A 16,548-nucleotide genomic window follows, 5' to 3' on the forward strand; every position below is an offset into this window, starting at 1 on the left:
TGACCCGCGACCCGCGACCTGCGACCCGTTTCTTCCCGGATTAATTTAAAATTTCCCTCCGTTTTTTCCAACGGATTTTTGAATGGTTGCAACCTTGTCCGAAAAGTTGCAAACCTTCTCAACAGGCAAACCTTTTCCCAACAGGTGCCTTTTCTGAAAAGGTATCAACAGTCTATATATATCTGTAAAATCTTCAGAATGTTCCATACGAAATTCTGAACATACCATCTTCTTCTTCTTCTTTCTGCACTTCCTAAAATCGTGTGATATACATCCTTCAAGTGGTTCGCTGTCATCAAAGATTTGCAGTACCTCTACTTTGGTGAGTAATCGTTCTATCCTGGGAGGAAAGATTCCAAAAACCTCGGGTACTTTGAGGGGAATAATTTCCTTAAGGACACACTGTGCACTCAGTGGGCTCGATTCTGTTTCTGCATTAATATTTTCAGATTCTGTTTTTATTATTTTCAGAAGTTTCTGTTACTGTTTAATATTTTCCAATACAGTTTATTAACAATCTTAAGGAAATTATATTATTATTGTTTTCTAACCAAACTGTATTCTGTCTTTGGAGACTAAAACCTGTGTGGTTTTCTACTCCGTATGAAATAAATATTCTGATTTGAAGAGTATAAAAACTTCATTGGAATATTAAAGTTCATACGTGTACAACGATTTGAAGAGTATAAAAACTTCGTCGTTGTTTTTGTAAAAGGTCTGATATTCTGAAATATTAAGACAGTTTGTCTATTTTGACAGTGAAAAGAAATGACAAGTGATACTGCTACTACTTCTGCGACTGTTGCTGCAACAAACCGCACTTCTGTGCCACCGGCAGAAAAACCAGGAAAATTTTCTGGAGCCAACTTCAAAGGATGGCAGCAAAGGGTGTTCTTTTGGCTTACCACTCTTGGTATGCAGAAGTTCACTAATGAAGACCCTCCTGTGCCCGCTGTTGATATGCCGGCCAATGAAAAGTTTATGATTACTGAGACATGGACACAGGCAGATTTTCTATGCAAGGGTTATATCCTAAGTGCTTTGGATGATGATTTGTATAATGTCTACAGTGCTATAAAAACTTCTAAAGAATTGTGGGATGCACTTGAGAAGAAGTACAAGACTGAAGACGCATGCTTGAAAAAGTTTGTGGTTGCTAAGTTCCTAGACTATAAAATGATAGATAGCAGGACTGTTGGAACCCAGGTTCAAGAACTGCAACTTATTTTTCATGACCTTATTGCTGAAGGCATGGTAGTTAATGAAGCGTTTCAAGTGGCTGCGATGATAGAAAAGTTGCCTCCTTCGTGGAGAGATTTCAAAAATTATCTAAAGCACAAGCGTAAGGAAATGAAGTTGGAAGATCTTGTGATTCGTCTCAAGATTGAGGAAGATAACAAAACAGCAGAAAAAAAGTTGCGTGGAAATTCAGCAATTATGGGAGCGAACATCGTTGAAGATGCTGCTCCAAAGAATAAGAAAAGGAAGCAACCTTTTGGAAAGAATCAGGAGCAGAACAAGAAAAAGTTCAAGGGCAATTGTTATAATTGTGGGAAAGTTGGACACAAAGCTCCAGATTGTCGTCTTCCGAAAAAGGACAAGAGAAAGGGACAAGCCAATATGGTGGAAAATAAAGAAGCTATTGATGATCTGTGTGCAATGCTATCAGAATGCAACCTAGTAGGTAATCCCAAAGAATGGTGGCTTGATTCAGGAGCTACTTCGCATGTGTGTGCAGTCCGAGAAGCATTCTCTACTTATTCCCCTGCAGCACCTGATGCGACGATCTATATGGGAAATTCTGCAACTGCAAAGATTGAAGGATATGGGAGAGTATTTCTGAAAATGACATCCGACAAGGTGGTGACGCTGAACAAGGTGTATCATGTTCCAGAAATGCGAAAGAATTTGGTGTCTGCCGGCCTTCTTATCAAGAATGGATTCAAGTGTGTTCTAGTTTCAGACAAAGTAGTTGTCAGTAAGAATGAAATGTATCTAGGAAAAGGCTACCTCACTGAGGGTCTTTTCAAACTAAATGTAATGGTTGTTGATGATAATAAAGTTCAAGCTTCTTCTTACTTACTTGAGTCAAATAATTTATGGCATTCACGTTTAGGACATGTCAATCATAAAACCTTGCGAAAACTGATTAATTTAAATATATTGCCTAACTTTGATTGCAATAAATCAAAATGTCAAGTATGTGTTGAATCTAAGTATGCTAAGCATCCTTATAAATCTATTGAACGGAATTCTAGTCCCTTAGAATTGATTCACACAGACATTTGTGATATGAAGTCTACACCAACTCGTGGTGGAAAGAAGTATTTTATAACTTTTATTGATGATTGCACTCGATATTGTTATGTATATTTGCTTAATAGTAAGGATGAAGCAATTGATGCATTTAAGCAATACAAGAACGAAGTAGAAAATCAATTGAATAAAAAGATAAAAATGATTAGAAGTGATAGGGGTGGAGAATACGAATCTCCTTTTGAAAAGATATGTTTAGAATATGGAATTATTCATCAAACTACTGCCCCCTACACACCTCAATCAAATGGAGTTGCTGAAAGGAAAAACCAAACATTAAAAGAAATGATGAATGCTTTATTAATAAGTTCCGGTTTACCGCAGAACTTGTGGGGGGAAGCTATCCTTACAGCTAATCGAATACTCAACAGAGTACCCCACAGCAAAACACAAACTATTCCATATGAACTATGGAAAGGAAGAAAACCCAACTTGAAATACTTCAAAGTGTGGGGGTGTTTAGCAAAGGTCCAAGTTCCTTTGCCCAAAAGGGTAAAAATCGGACCAAAGACCGTGGATTGTGTTTTTATTGGCTATGCTACAAACAGCAAAGCTTGTCGATTTTTGGTTCACAAATCGGACAATCCTGAAATTAATGTTAATCCGGTAATTGAATCAGATAATGCTGAATTTTTTGAAAATATTTATCCGTATAAAACTAAAAGTGAATCCTCAAGAGAAAGATCTAAACGACCAAGAGAAGTTCAAAAGGAAAGTAAACCATCCGAAGAGGATCCAAGGCGTAGCAAACGTCAAAAGATATCTACTTCCTTTGGACCAGATTTTGTGACATTCTTGCTTGAAAATGAGCCTCAAACATTTAAAGCTACAATGTCTTCTTCTGATTCATCATTTTGGAAAGAGGCAATCAATAGTGAGATTCAATCAATTTTGAATAACCATACATGGGAATTGGTTGATCTTCCTCCTGGGAATAAACCTTTAGGATCAAAATGGATATTTAAAAGGAAAATGAAAGCTGATGGCACTATTGATAAATATAAGGCAAGACTTGTGGTCAAAGGTTATAGACAAAAAGAAGGTCTTGATTACTTTGACACATACTCGCCGGTAACAAGAATAACATCTATTCGGGTGTTAGTGGCACTTGCAGCTGTATATGGTCTTGAAATTCATCAAATGGATGTTAAGACGGCTTTCTTAAATGAGAATTGGAGGAAGAAATTTACATGGAACAACCTGAGGGTTTCATAGTTCCAGGTAAAGAAAGGAAAGTGTGCAAACTTGTTAAGTCACTTTATGGACTTAAACAAGCACCTAAACAATGGCATGCAAAATTTGACCAAACAATGTTGGCAAATGGATTTAAGATTAATGAGTGTGACAAATGTGTTTACATTAAAAATACTCCAAATCATGAAGTCATTGTTTGTTTATATGTTGATGACATGTTGATAATGAGTAAAGACATTGCCAATATAAATGCTACGAAGCGTATGCTTGCTAGCAAATTTGACATGAAAGACTTAGGGGTTGCTGACTTAATCTTAGGAATTAGGATCCATAAAACTCCACAAGGTCTAGCATTATCACAATCACATTATATTGAAAATATACTTGATAAGTTTAAATATTTAAATTTCAATGTTGCAAAAACTCCAATTGATGTAAGTTTTGCACTTCAAAAGAACGAAGGTAAAAGTGACTCACAATTGGACTATGCACGAGTTTTGGGAAGTTTGATGTATATTATGAATTGTACACGACCAGATATAGCATGTGCTATTAGCAAGTTGAGTCGATTCACGAATAATCCTAATCAAACTCATTGGATGGCAATGAAACGAGTCTTGGGGTATTTGAAACACACCCAAAACTATGCTTTGCATTATAATAAATATCCCTCAGTAATTGAGGGATATAGTGATGCAAACTGGATCACCGGATCATCTGAAGTTAAATCCACAAGTGGATATGTTTTCACCGTTGGTGGAGGAGCAGTGTCTTGGAAATCATCAAAACAGACATGCATCGCCCGCTCTACAATGGAGTCTGAATTTATAGCTTTAGACAAGGCTGGTGAAGAAGTTGAATGGCTTCGAAATTTTTTGGAAGATATTCCATTTTGGCCCAAACCTTTGGCACCCATATGTATACATTGTGATAGCCAAGCGGCAATAGGGAGGGCAGGAAATGTTATGTATAATTGAAAATCGCGTCACATTCGACGGCGACACAATACTGTTAGACAACTACTCTCTAGTGGTGTTATCACTATTGACTACGTAAAGTCAAGAGATAATATATCGGATCCACTAACAAAAGGCTTATCTAGAGAGGCTGTTGAAAGATCATCGAGGGGAATGGGGTTAAGGCCTAGGACAAGTCAACATGGCGGTAACTCTACCTAGTAGACTGGAGATCCCAAGAACTAGGTTCAAAGAGATCAAACAAAGTTATGATTGACGGTTCAACATTGTCAAATAACTCAACCCATTCTCGTGATGATGACAATGTTCAGAAACAAAGGATAAAACCTTAAGGCTTTTAATGAGTTAATAAAGCTTTAAAGGTTTTTTAATGATTATCTAAATCTGACGGAAAATAACTAGATAGTGTGTCTATAAGACTACACGTTTAGAAATCACCTATGTGAATGTGAAGTATAAACCGCTTCAAGGGGAATGACAGTAAAGGCCCATTCTCTATGCATTCACGAAACCAGGCGGTGTTCATGGCTGAAACGAACACAACCGTGAGAACCATAAATGGTTGATGATTGATTGTGTGACTTATGTTGTCTAGTTATACAACAAAGTTCGACGGTTCAAAGATATCGCATCTACCGATTGATCGAGTATATCCTATATAAGTTCACTATGGAAAGTTCAAAGGGAAACCTACTTATCCAGATGCAATTAATCTTCGCTTGTATATCACACACTTATCCGTGCATTCCTTTATCTTGTAGACATTCCCCATTCATGTGGGGGATTGTTGGGTTTAATTGATAGGTTGAATGGGAAATTGAGGGAAAAAGAAGTGGAGAGGAAATGATATGTTCTCTCTTATTTTATTAAATAAGCTTTGGTCTCACATAGGTGGTGGAAATGAAAAGTCTCCTATTTAAAAATAGAAGCACTCCTTCATGTTGCTAAAGGGTCAAGAAGAGGGTCTCCCCTCGCGCCGTCGTCGTCGTCGCTCGCTCGGCTCGGCTCGGCTTCGGCTACGGCTACGGCTTCGGCTTCGGATTCGGATTCGGATTCGGCTTCGGATTTGGATTTGGATTTGGATTTGGATTTGGATTTGGATTTGGATTTGGATTTGGATTTGGATTTGGATTTGGATTTGGATTTGGATTTGGATTTGGTCAATTGATATGATTGATTGATAATCTTTTTGGACCAAATTTTCTTTAAATTTTTAATTAATTAATATTATTTATTTAATTAATTAATTAAGTGAAAAAAAAAATTCTGATCCGCGACCCGCGACCTGCGACCCGTTTCTTCCCGGATTAATTTAAAATTTCCCTCCGTTTTTTCCAATGGATTTTTGAATGGTTGCAACCTTGTCCGAAAAGTTGCAAATCTTCTCAACAGGCAAACCTTTTCCCAACAGGTGCCTTTTCTGAAAAGGTATCAACAGTCTATATATATCTGTAAAATCTTCAGAATGTTCCATACGAAATTCTGAACATACCATCTTCTTCTTCTTCTTTCTGCACTTCCTAAAATCGTGTGATATACATCCTTCAAGTGGTTCGCTGTCATCAAAGATTTGCAGTACCTCTACTTTGGTGAGTAATCGTTCTATCCTGGGAGGAAAGATTCCAAAAACCTCGGGTACTTTGAGGGGAATAATTTCCTTAAGGACACACTGTGCACTCAGTGGGCTCGATTCTGTTTCTGCATTAATATTTTCAGATTCTGTTTTTATTATTTTCAGAAGTTTCTGTTACTGTTTAATATTTTCCAATACAGTTTATTAACAAGTACTTGGGAGCTGTAGTACCTAATTTGTATTTGGCTAAATCATTTGAGGAACGTTTTTATTAGTATTTTAAAAGGAGTCAAAGAGCTAGTGAGGGTCGAGTTATTAGATTTTAGATTCATTAGTCAAATAAGTGTCTTTTTTAATTAGTTTTGACAACAATAAAATGATAAAACTTAAACAAAGTAAATTTCTTCCGATTATAGCTATGTAGTTGTTTTCTTCTACTAATTCCATGATCACGTTAATTAGTTGATTATCTTTCCTTTAATCTCTCTGAAAGATTTAGTAAAAGTTAGTACATCTCTTGGTTTAGCTTCGAAACTTCCGTTAATTAGTTTTGAGGAATATAAGGGTTTATACTCAAAAAAAAAAAAAGAATAAATTAATTAAGGTGATGTAAGGTGACATGAATTGACTTGGTGTAGTGTTGTTTTGGTCAAAGCTAAGTCAGGATAAATGACTTTTAGGTTTCATGGCACAAAGAATTTTTTTTTAAAGGAAAGAAGTTTTTAGGATAATTTAATTTTTAGGTATATCGTGAACACTCCTATATAGTATATACGATGAAAGATTCTGTGTAGACATTAATATGTTTCACCAGAAACACCAAATTGTCTTGTCACAATTAATATTCATATAAATCGGTTGAAATATGTATACAAAAAATAGAATTATACTGCCTGCGTTTACTATTTACATATCACGTTTTATTTTTTAAGAGTTAAATTACATAAATTTTAATCAATACTTTAAGATATATTTTTTATTATATTAATATTTAAAAATATATAATTTTTAATATTTTTTATATAATCTTTAAATATTAAATTTAAATTAAAAATGTTAAACTTATTTAATTCAATATACATAACTCCAAAAATTAGTTAAATTTAATTCTCATAAAATTAAATATCACCAGTAAAAATAAACAAGCAGAGTAACTATAAGTCTAAAATATAGGAACAAAAGTTGGGGGGGGAAAGAAAGAAATCAATAGGAAGAAGTTTGTCAATTCAAGGTAAAAACTTTTGGGCAGAGAGGATTGGATCTTTTCCCCCTTTGGCTGGTAATTGACACACAACTATACAAGTGTCAACTAGTTTTGGTCTCTCACTATTTCTGTAAAAATATTTTTATTCAATTATTATATCATTTTTTTACTTCATTGCTAGCATAATATCTTCACTTATGTAATAAAATAAATAAAGAATTTATAACATTATGATTGCTTCTAGACTTTGAAGAAAAATCAACACAAACAGCATTATTGGTATCATCCCCTCCTAAATAATTGTCTGTCTATTGCTTACAAGTTAAGATTAAAACCAGGCAAAATATCATGAAAGGTTATGATGGACGCTAAATTAGTTTTTCATTTTTAATTAACAAGTTGGAATTATGACTATAAAATTATTTTTCATGAAAAAGTGTTTGTTTTTTAAAGTGGGGCTTTACCGTATGTATTCGAATTAAATTTGATATATAACGATAGTTGTGCTTATAATTATGAAAAAATGGTGCCAATTTATGTATTTACGAAACACAACAATAACTGATTCCAAAATATAGTAGAGTATTTGCACGCAAGCAAATATATTATATCCATATTACTATATTTTCAATATATATGACATTTATATTATTCTATGAGATACTAGAAACAACCTTAATCACCGTAAAAATCACTTTTATATATATATATATATATGTCGCTGTTTTATGAAATACAAATACTTCAACCACCATAAAAATCACTTGTATATGTGTCAATATTTTATCAAATACATTTGTATTTCATGCTTGAAAATTGAAATAAAATACTAGTGTATTTGTTACTAAATTCAAATTATTGTTACGTATCGTAATTTTTTAAAATATCACTATTTCAAGTTGTGAGACGATCATTTTGGTTCGACGGTGCCTACATCAAATCTAAATTATTTTTTACAAAAAAGAATATCATATTGAAACAGGAAATTAAATGAAAATAAGAATTCAAGAACCAAATTATCTTTTTAAGATTTGAGTATATTGTTGTCGGGAAATCCTGGGTCATTTTCATAAATGAGATGTCATGTTTAATACTACTACTAATTATATACTCACTTTACTTCGTTTCAATTTATTTTTCTTGCTTTCCATTTTGGTCCAATTTAAAATTAATTGGCTAAATTTCTTTTGACAAATTTCTAATTCTCATTTTCTATATGATATATTTAAGAAAATATTGAATGACACTGCTTTGTTGTTGTAATATATTGAAAACTGTAAAATTAAAGGACATTTTATTATATTCTATAGTATATCTTAAGATATTAAAAATAAAATTATTTTTTAAAACTTCATATCAAGTTAAATCATATAAACTTAAAATGTAAGGACTATTAACTTTATATATATATATATATATATATATAATGGCGTTGAAACTTGTCTATTTGTTTGGATAGGAATGTGAAACTCTACATACGGCCTGTCACCAATTATAGCAGCATATCACACTTCAAATAATGTGTTTAAGAAAAAGGAAATAATTTTTTTGGATCATTTGATATACAAAATTATAATAAAAAATATAAAAGTTTAGTGTCATCTTTGATAGTAATAATTAATACTAACATTTTAAAATTGCCTTTGGACCACCCAAAAATGTCGTGCAACTGATGAGGGCTGTTTTTTCCATACACCTTGTTTGAATAGTTGTTACTCGTTGTATTGTATGGTATTGTTAATTTAGATATAATATTTGTTTTGATTGTTACTTAAATTTAATTGTATTATATCGTTTAAATCTACTGTTAGGTAACAACAAAAGGTCCTATTTTGTATAATGACCGATTTGGTGTGATCGCATTGTTACCGTAATATTTAATTCTTGATTTATTTTGTTTTTATTTATTATTTAATAATCTGATTTTATCATTTTATCTTGCCTTTTTATAGTAGCTTTACTAGGTATCCTATTTTTCTTGTAGATTTATCATTCAAATTGTTGATATGTTATATTATATACTGACGGATAACGATACAATCTATTCAAAATATTATATTCATTAAAACAATACAATATAATATAATATAACATAATACAATATAATACAATCAATTATGAAATAATACCTAATAATCATTCAAACAAAGTGTTAAATTATGAATTTGGTTGCTCGTCAAATATGATTATTATTTTGAACTAAGCATTACTGTCAGTGATTTATTGCATTTGCATTTTTGTCTTACAAATTACAAGTAAATTGTCAAAATCGTCGTGTATTATTAAATTGTCAAATCATCGAGTATTAGTAAATTGTCAAATCGTCCACAATAGTTATCCATTATTATTATCCATTATTGTTATTATTATTATCCATTATTGTTATTATTATTATTATTATTATTATTATTATTATTATTATTATTAAATCATCCACAATAAATGTGATTGGGGTCCAACTATGTTAGACTACCCAGAGTAGGCCAAAGTTTGCGCTTGTCATTCAATTTGCTAATATAATTAATCAGGTATAATAGTATTAGTACTTTTGATCCTTAAGTAATTTTCAATTTTAATTTAGTCCATCTGATATTTAATTAAATATATTTAAATTTTAATTAATTGTGATAAGTGGTTTTGCTCTGGCATGAAGTCTGCCGCATCTGGACTATGTTTAAACTATTAAACATAAAGTTATAACCATATAAACTTTTATAAGATATGAATAACTTATTTCCTTTTTTTTTTTTGACAAATTGAAAGTTTGGTACAACAGTTATTGCTTCTATTAATTTTATTCTTGTTTTACAGCTATCATTTTGACCAACTATAGTTAGTGGTACTTGAGGTACGGAGGAGCAAAAAGACAGGAGATTTTACTATTTTAATTGTTGAAAATATAATTTTAAGAAATAAAATTAATTGTGAAAAACATAGGCTATTTTTGGACTGTTGTTTATTTTCCAAACATAGCCATGTGACCACCGCAAAACCCAACCAAATCATGGAGGTCCATTCTCTCCCATCCACACCAAACTATTTCTTTTGATATTGATCGCATCTTGATTAATTTTATAAAATATTTATTATTTTAAAATATATTTTAATTAATTTTATGAAATATTTATCATCTTTTACTAAAAATAGTTAGTAAAAAAATTTATCCATCAATATTTAAATAAATCATAAGAAATTATCTAACATTTTAATTTTATTGAAAATTAAATTTGATATGTCATAATTATCAACCCATCCATTGATAAGTAAATCATAATTCATGGTGCTTCTTTAAACACTCAATAAGTTGAATTCTTTTACTTAATAGCGTAACCTCTTTTTGTATTATTCAAAATTAGGCAACTTTGTCTTTCTTAAATTTTTGTCTGTGTTTCACTTTTGTCTTCAGCAAACTGTAGTATTTTTGTCTTTTAACTCCTAATATACTTTAATCTAAGAGTAATTAAATCATAATTAAAAGTCGAGCGAAAAAGAGAAAAAATAAATTCTCTGAGACGCGTGAAATATGTTTATTTCGAGCAAAAGTTTTGTTGGTGAGAAGAACAAATACAAAATAACAGTATGTTAATACTTAATAGCAAGATAATATGAATGAGTACCAAAGAAATGACCGTACTAGAATATTCTTCCGCCCCTACTTTATTGGTTATTATCTTTGTCATTTAGCCTTTAATTTATATTATTATCCTAATTTTTATATTTGTTTTGTACTTATATAGTTCTTTTCATGGTAGTTACTAATGTTTCTATTTTATGAATATTTTATAAAGTTACATTATATTCTTGTCTCGCCAAATTATTGGATAAGTTATATAATTATTTTATGAACATATCTTGTTCGTTAAATCAAAAACCGAACCGTTGAGGATAGAAAATCGATAAATTGATAAATCAAAAATCAATAAAAAATATCTTATTGATTTAATTATTAAGTTTAACATATTTAAAAATCAAAAATCGATAAACCGAAACGATAATACATAAAATTGAACCGAATCAATCGATATGCATCCCTGCTAAACGCTCCATTCGCTTTGCTCTTTTACTCATTTCATTTGGTTTTACTAGCTAATCTTACATTATTTAAATTGTTAATAATCAAATCTAAATTAATAACGCGTATTCTGCATCTCATATAAATTTAAGGGAAAAGGGTCAAATATGCCCTTGAACTTATCGAAAATGTCTAGATATACCCTTCATTTGAAGTTTAGCTCACTCATGCCCTCGCCGTCTACATTTGGGCGCATATATACCCCTTTCAGCATTAGTTACTTTGTTGGATTTTTATTTTATTTTATATTACACGTGTAATTGCCAAATCATCATTTAATTGACACATGACATTTATATTAACTAATCCGATCCAAAAAAAACCCGACCCATTTGACCCAAAAAAATCGACACACCCGACCCCCGAAAAACCTTTTAAGCCTATTTTCTTCAAAATTCCTAAATGGGTCTTTTCCTCTCCACTTTCTTCTTCTGCGCCGCTGCATTTATGAGAAGAAGAAGAAGCTTGAAGAAAGAGTGTTCATAGTTATACAAACTAGATAGTGATTGATTCTGTCACGGTAAGATTTATCTATTTGATTTTCTTCAAGCTTTTTCTTCTTCTCATAAATGCAGCAGCGCAGAAGAAGAAAGTGGAGAGGAAAAGACCCATTTAGGGATTTTGAAGAAAATAGGCTTAAAAGGTTTTTTGGGGGTCGAGTGGGTCGATTTTTTTGGGTCGGGTGGGTTGATTTTTTTGGATCGGATGGGTCGATTTTGTTGGGGTCAGATTAGTTAATATAAATGTCATGTGTCAATTAAATGATGATTTGGCAATTACACGTGTAATATAAAATAAAAAAAATTCGAATGAAGCAACTAACGCTGAAAGGGGTATATATGTGCCCAAATATAGACGGCGAGGGCATGAGTGAGCTAAACTTCAAACGGAGGGTATATCTAGACATTTTCGATAAGTTCAGGGACATATTTGACCCTTTTTCCTAAATTTAATTATAACAATCTTTTTATAAACAATGACGGGCGATAAAATTAAATAACTTCAAATAGAATGCAAATTCAAACTTTTCCCCCTTCTTTTTAACAAAGAACCAAATATTGCCGTGTTAAACTACAAGTTATTCTAAAGAATTGTCACATCAGAGTATAAGAATTTTATTTTCCGAAGGCGACAAAAAAAATGAAAAAATTACATCCATAGATGGTCCATGAGGTTATTCATGTTTCTAATTATTTAGTAGAAAATTAGTTACATATATTTTGATTATATATTAATAAACCAGTCAACTAAACGTATATATCTCTCTTTCCCAAAAAAGAAAAGAAATCGTGCGATGACAAAATAATAGGACAAATTAAATTAAATTAAGTGTCTACCTAATAAATCGTAAATCTTAGTTTAAACCCTTCAAAAAATGGCTGTTTGTAGCGGTTACAACAAATACTCATGGAGTAATAAAACAGTACAGATAATGCTGTTGAGGTGAGATGCCATTTCTATAAAATAAAATTAAAAAAAAAAGTGCAATATATGAATGTTTCCAGTCTGTTTCAAACAATTCCAGCCTACTCATCTTTCTTTATCAGAAAAATAAGAAAAAAAAAGTGAGCTCTTTTCCCTATAATCACCATTTTTAGGTGATCTGTCTTTTGACTCAATTGTCACCATTCTTGAAAAATTGGGTTTTTTTTTTTGCTTACCACTGTCTCCAAGAATTGAGCTTTTGACCATTTTCTTGGTCTCTGATCTGTTTGTTGATTTTGGCTTTTTTCTTTACTGAAGCTGGTCATATTGAAGATATATATTGTTGTGGGGTTTGGTTAATTTTTTTCCCATGTTGTTGAAGTTTTCTGAGTTGCCTATGAGAGATTGATGAAGGTATTCTTTTGATGTATATGCTTCACTTGTGATGTTTGTTGAGATATTACAAGATATATAGATTGTTTTTGATTTGGGGGTAGAAAGTGATTGCAAGTTAGGGGTTTTTCTTATCTGAAAATTTATCTAGTTTTGAAACAATTACTGGTGGGTTTTTGGGGCTTTCAGTTTTGTAATTGAGCTTGAAAGAGTGTATAGATAGTACTAAAAAGGAAGAAACTTGGGGGGATTTATCGCCTTATTTGGGATAGTGAAGTTATGAAAGTCAGAGGCAGGGAGGTGTTTGGGATAATTCCTCTTTTGGTATTATTTGTGTTTGTTGAAGTTGGGGAAGCTCAAACAAAGACTTTTCTTGTAAATTGTGGTACAAATTCCAGTGTGAATGTGGATGGTAGCAAATGGATAGGTGATTCTGCTCCTGGCAGTAATGTCACTTTGAGTTCACCAGGTATTGAGGCATCTACTGACTCATTTAATGGTGATCCATCTTATGAGCCACTCTACAAAACTGCCAGATTTTTTTCTGAAAGTTTTAACTATACTTTCAACGGAGCACCTGGTAGTTATTTCCTCAGGCTCCATTTCTATCCCTTTACATTTGGGAATCGCGATGCGAATGAGTCGTATTTTGCTGTTGCTGCAAATGGCTTGAAATTGGTTTCGGAGTTTAATGTTGCTGGCGAGATTTTGCTCAAGAACTCGCTCCTGCAAGGTTCTGGAGGAAACTCCAGCATCTTCTCATTGGTGAAGGAGTATTTTGTGACTTCTGATATTGATGTCTTTGTGCTCGAGTTTATTCCAAACAAGGATTCTTTTGGATTTGTTAATGCCATTGAGATCATCCCCGTGACTGATAAGCTATTTGTTGACTCTATCAGTAAAGTCGGTGGCAATGGTGCTAACAGTTCTTTAAATTTGGGTAAACGAGGGATTCAAACTATGTACAGGTTGAACATTGGTGGTTCAGCAATTAAATCCACTCAAGATTCAGGGTTCAGGAGGAAGTGGGATGCGGATTCAAGCTATATGATTATTGCAGATGCAGGTTCAGAAGCCAAAAACCATTCCAACATTACTTATGCTTCCCCAAATGACACCTCTGTTGCTCCGCTTCTTGTGTATGAAACGGCAAGAATTATGAGCAACACAGATGTCATGGAGAAGCGGTTGAACATGTCATGGAAATTGGACGTGGATCCAGATTTTGATTATGTAATCCGCTTACATTTCTGTGAGTTTGACTATAATAAACCAAATCAAAGGATCTTCAAAATCTATATAAATAACAAAACTGCAGCAGACAACTATGACATTTTCTCACGAGCTGGGGGAATGAACAAGGCATACCATGAGGATTACTTTGATGTGATGTCCTCGAAAAGCAGTAGTCTCTGGGTTCAACTTGGTCCAGATACAACGACTGGTTCTGCAGGCACTGATGCTCTTTTGAATGGTTTAGAGGTTTTCAAGTTGAGTCGGAATGGTAATCTTGCCTATATACAGAAGTATGAGGATGTTCCAGAAAAATCAACTTCAAAAAATTTAATCCTGTGGGTAGGAATTGGAGCAGGTATTGCATCCATTATCTTTCTTGCAGGATTAGTCATGCTTATTATACGGCTATGTAGAAGGCGGAGTAGCAAAGATGACACAAAGAAAAGCTCACCTGGATGGAGACCTTTATTCCTTCATGCAGCTGCTGTGACCAGCACTGGTAATGGTAAGGGATCAATACAATATCAAAGTCTTGGAACTCTAAGATCTGGAAGGCGGTTTACTCTAGCAGAGATTAAAGCAGCCTCAAACAACTTTGATGAAAGCTTAGTGATTGGAGTGGGAGGATTTGGTAAGGTTTTCAAAGCAGAACTTGATGATGGCACCCTTGCTGCAATCAAGCGAGCCAATCCTCAATCTCAGCAAGGTCTGAAAGAATTTGAAACAGAAATTGAAATGCTTTCTAAGCTAAGGCATAGGCATTTGGTCTCCATGATAGGTTTCTGTGATGAACAGAATGAAATGATTTTGGTTTATGAGTACATGGCCAATGGAACACTCAGGAGTCATCTCTTTGGCAGTGATCTACCATCCCTAACCTGGAAGCAAAGACTGGAGGTGTGCATTGGTTCAGCTCGTGGTCTGCATTACCTTCACACAGGGTCAGAGCGGGGAATTATCCATAGAGATGTCAAGACAACCAACATATTGTTAGACGAGAATTTTGTGGCGAAAATGGCTGATTTTGGGCTGTCTAAAACTGGCCCTTCTTTGGAGCATACTCATGTCAGTACAGCAGTGAAAGGAAGTTTTGGTTATCTGGATCCTGAGTATTTCAGGCGGCAGCAGTTGACTGAGAAATCTGATGTTTACTCCTTTGGGGTTGTGCTGTTTGAAGTTATATGTGCACGCCCTGTTATAAATCCAAGCTTACCAAGAGATCAGATCAATCTTGCAGAATGGGCAATGCGGTTTCAACGAAAAAGATCTCTTGAAACTATCATTGACCCACAACTCGCAGGACAATATTCCACAGAATCGTTGATGAAATTTGGAGAAATTGCTGAGAAATGTCTGGCAGACGAGGGAAAGTTCAGACCAACAATGGGAGAAGTCCTATGGCATCTGGAATATGTTTTGCAACTTCATGAGGCTTGGCTGCAGAAGAATGCAGGGGAAGACTCTGCTTCTGATATTCGTGTTCTAGAGACTGTTGAGGAGAGAGGAACTGATAATTCTGAAGACCAGACTCATGTTGAATCAATAAACAAAGAAGAGGGTGAATCTGCAACAAGTACCAGTGGCACTACAGATGCCATGGCTACTGGAGTAGATGATTTTTCGCAATTCGTCAGTCAACAAGGAAGGTGAAATTTAAAACAATAGACAGTTGATTGTAATGTCTGGACAGTCATAGGCCTGAATTCTTTCCATTTTTGTCACATGCGTGTGTGAGAACTTCACGATAAGCTCAATCAGCTTCGACAGTACTAATTAAGCAGAAAGAGCTTAGAATGGAGAATGTGAAGATCTTGGTAATACCTTCATGCTGTATTCTTTTACTCAGATTATACTTCAATCTTTTTCCTGCTGAATCCTTTTTGCTTAGGATTAATGATTCTTTTATTATTGTATGTACTTTATGTTTGAGACAATGCCCCTAAGTTGATGAATTGGGATGTACTAATATATATTCACTTCTATTTCAGTGGAAATATGATATCTCGTTTGATGGCACATTTCCTCTCAAACAGTTAATATGTCCAAATTTCTTTCCTGCATTTTGAGTCTTAAATTGGAGAAAGTGGATTTATGAGGTTCTGTAAGGGCTCTAAAAGTTTCACTTACTTTTAGATCAAGACTCTGAATTATGGTGTAT

The 16,548-nt window shown here is 33.3% G+C and overlaps 1 protein-coding gene across 1 annotated transcript; it reads left to right on the forward strand.

The window, feature by feature from the left end:
• Nucleotides 1–12,926: 12,926 nt before the first annotated feature.
• LOC129874309 (probable receptor-like protein kinase At1g30570) lies at nucleotides 12,927–16,406 on the forward strand. Its single transcript, XM_055949571.1, has one exon. The coding sequence runs from the start codon at nucleotides 13,434–13,436 to the stop codon at nucleotides 16,038–16,040; it is 2,607 nt and encodes an 868-aa protein (XP_055805546.1). The 5' UTR covers nucleotides 12,927–13,433; the 3' UTR covers nucleotides 16,041–16,406.
• The last annotated feature ends 142 nt before the right edge of the window (nucleotides 16,407–16,548 follow it).

Source organism: Solanum dulcamara, chromosome 11 (assembly GCF_947179165.1).
Source record: "Solanum dulcamara chromosome 11, daSolDulc1.2, whole genome shotgun sequence".
Classification (NCBI taxonomy): Eukaryota; Viridiplantae; Streptophyta; class Magnoliopsida; order Solanales; family Solanaceae; genus Solanum; species Solanum dulcamara.

Excerpts from the sequence above, each read along its gene's own strand:
- LOC129874309 (XM_055949571.1), top strand. The coding sequence starts at position 13,434 with ATGAAAGTCAGAGGCAGGGAGGTGTTTGGGATAATTCCTCTTTTGGTA.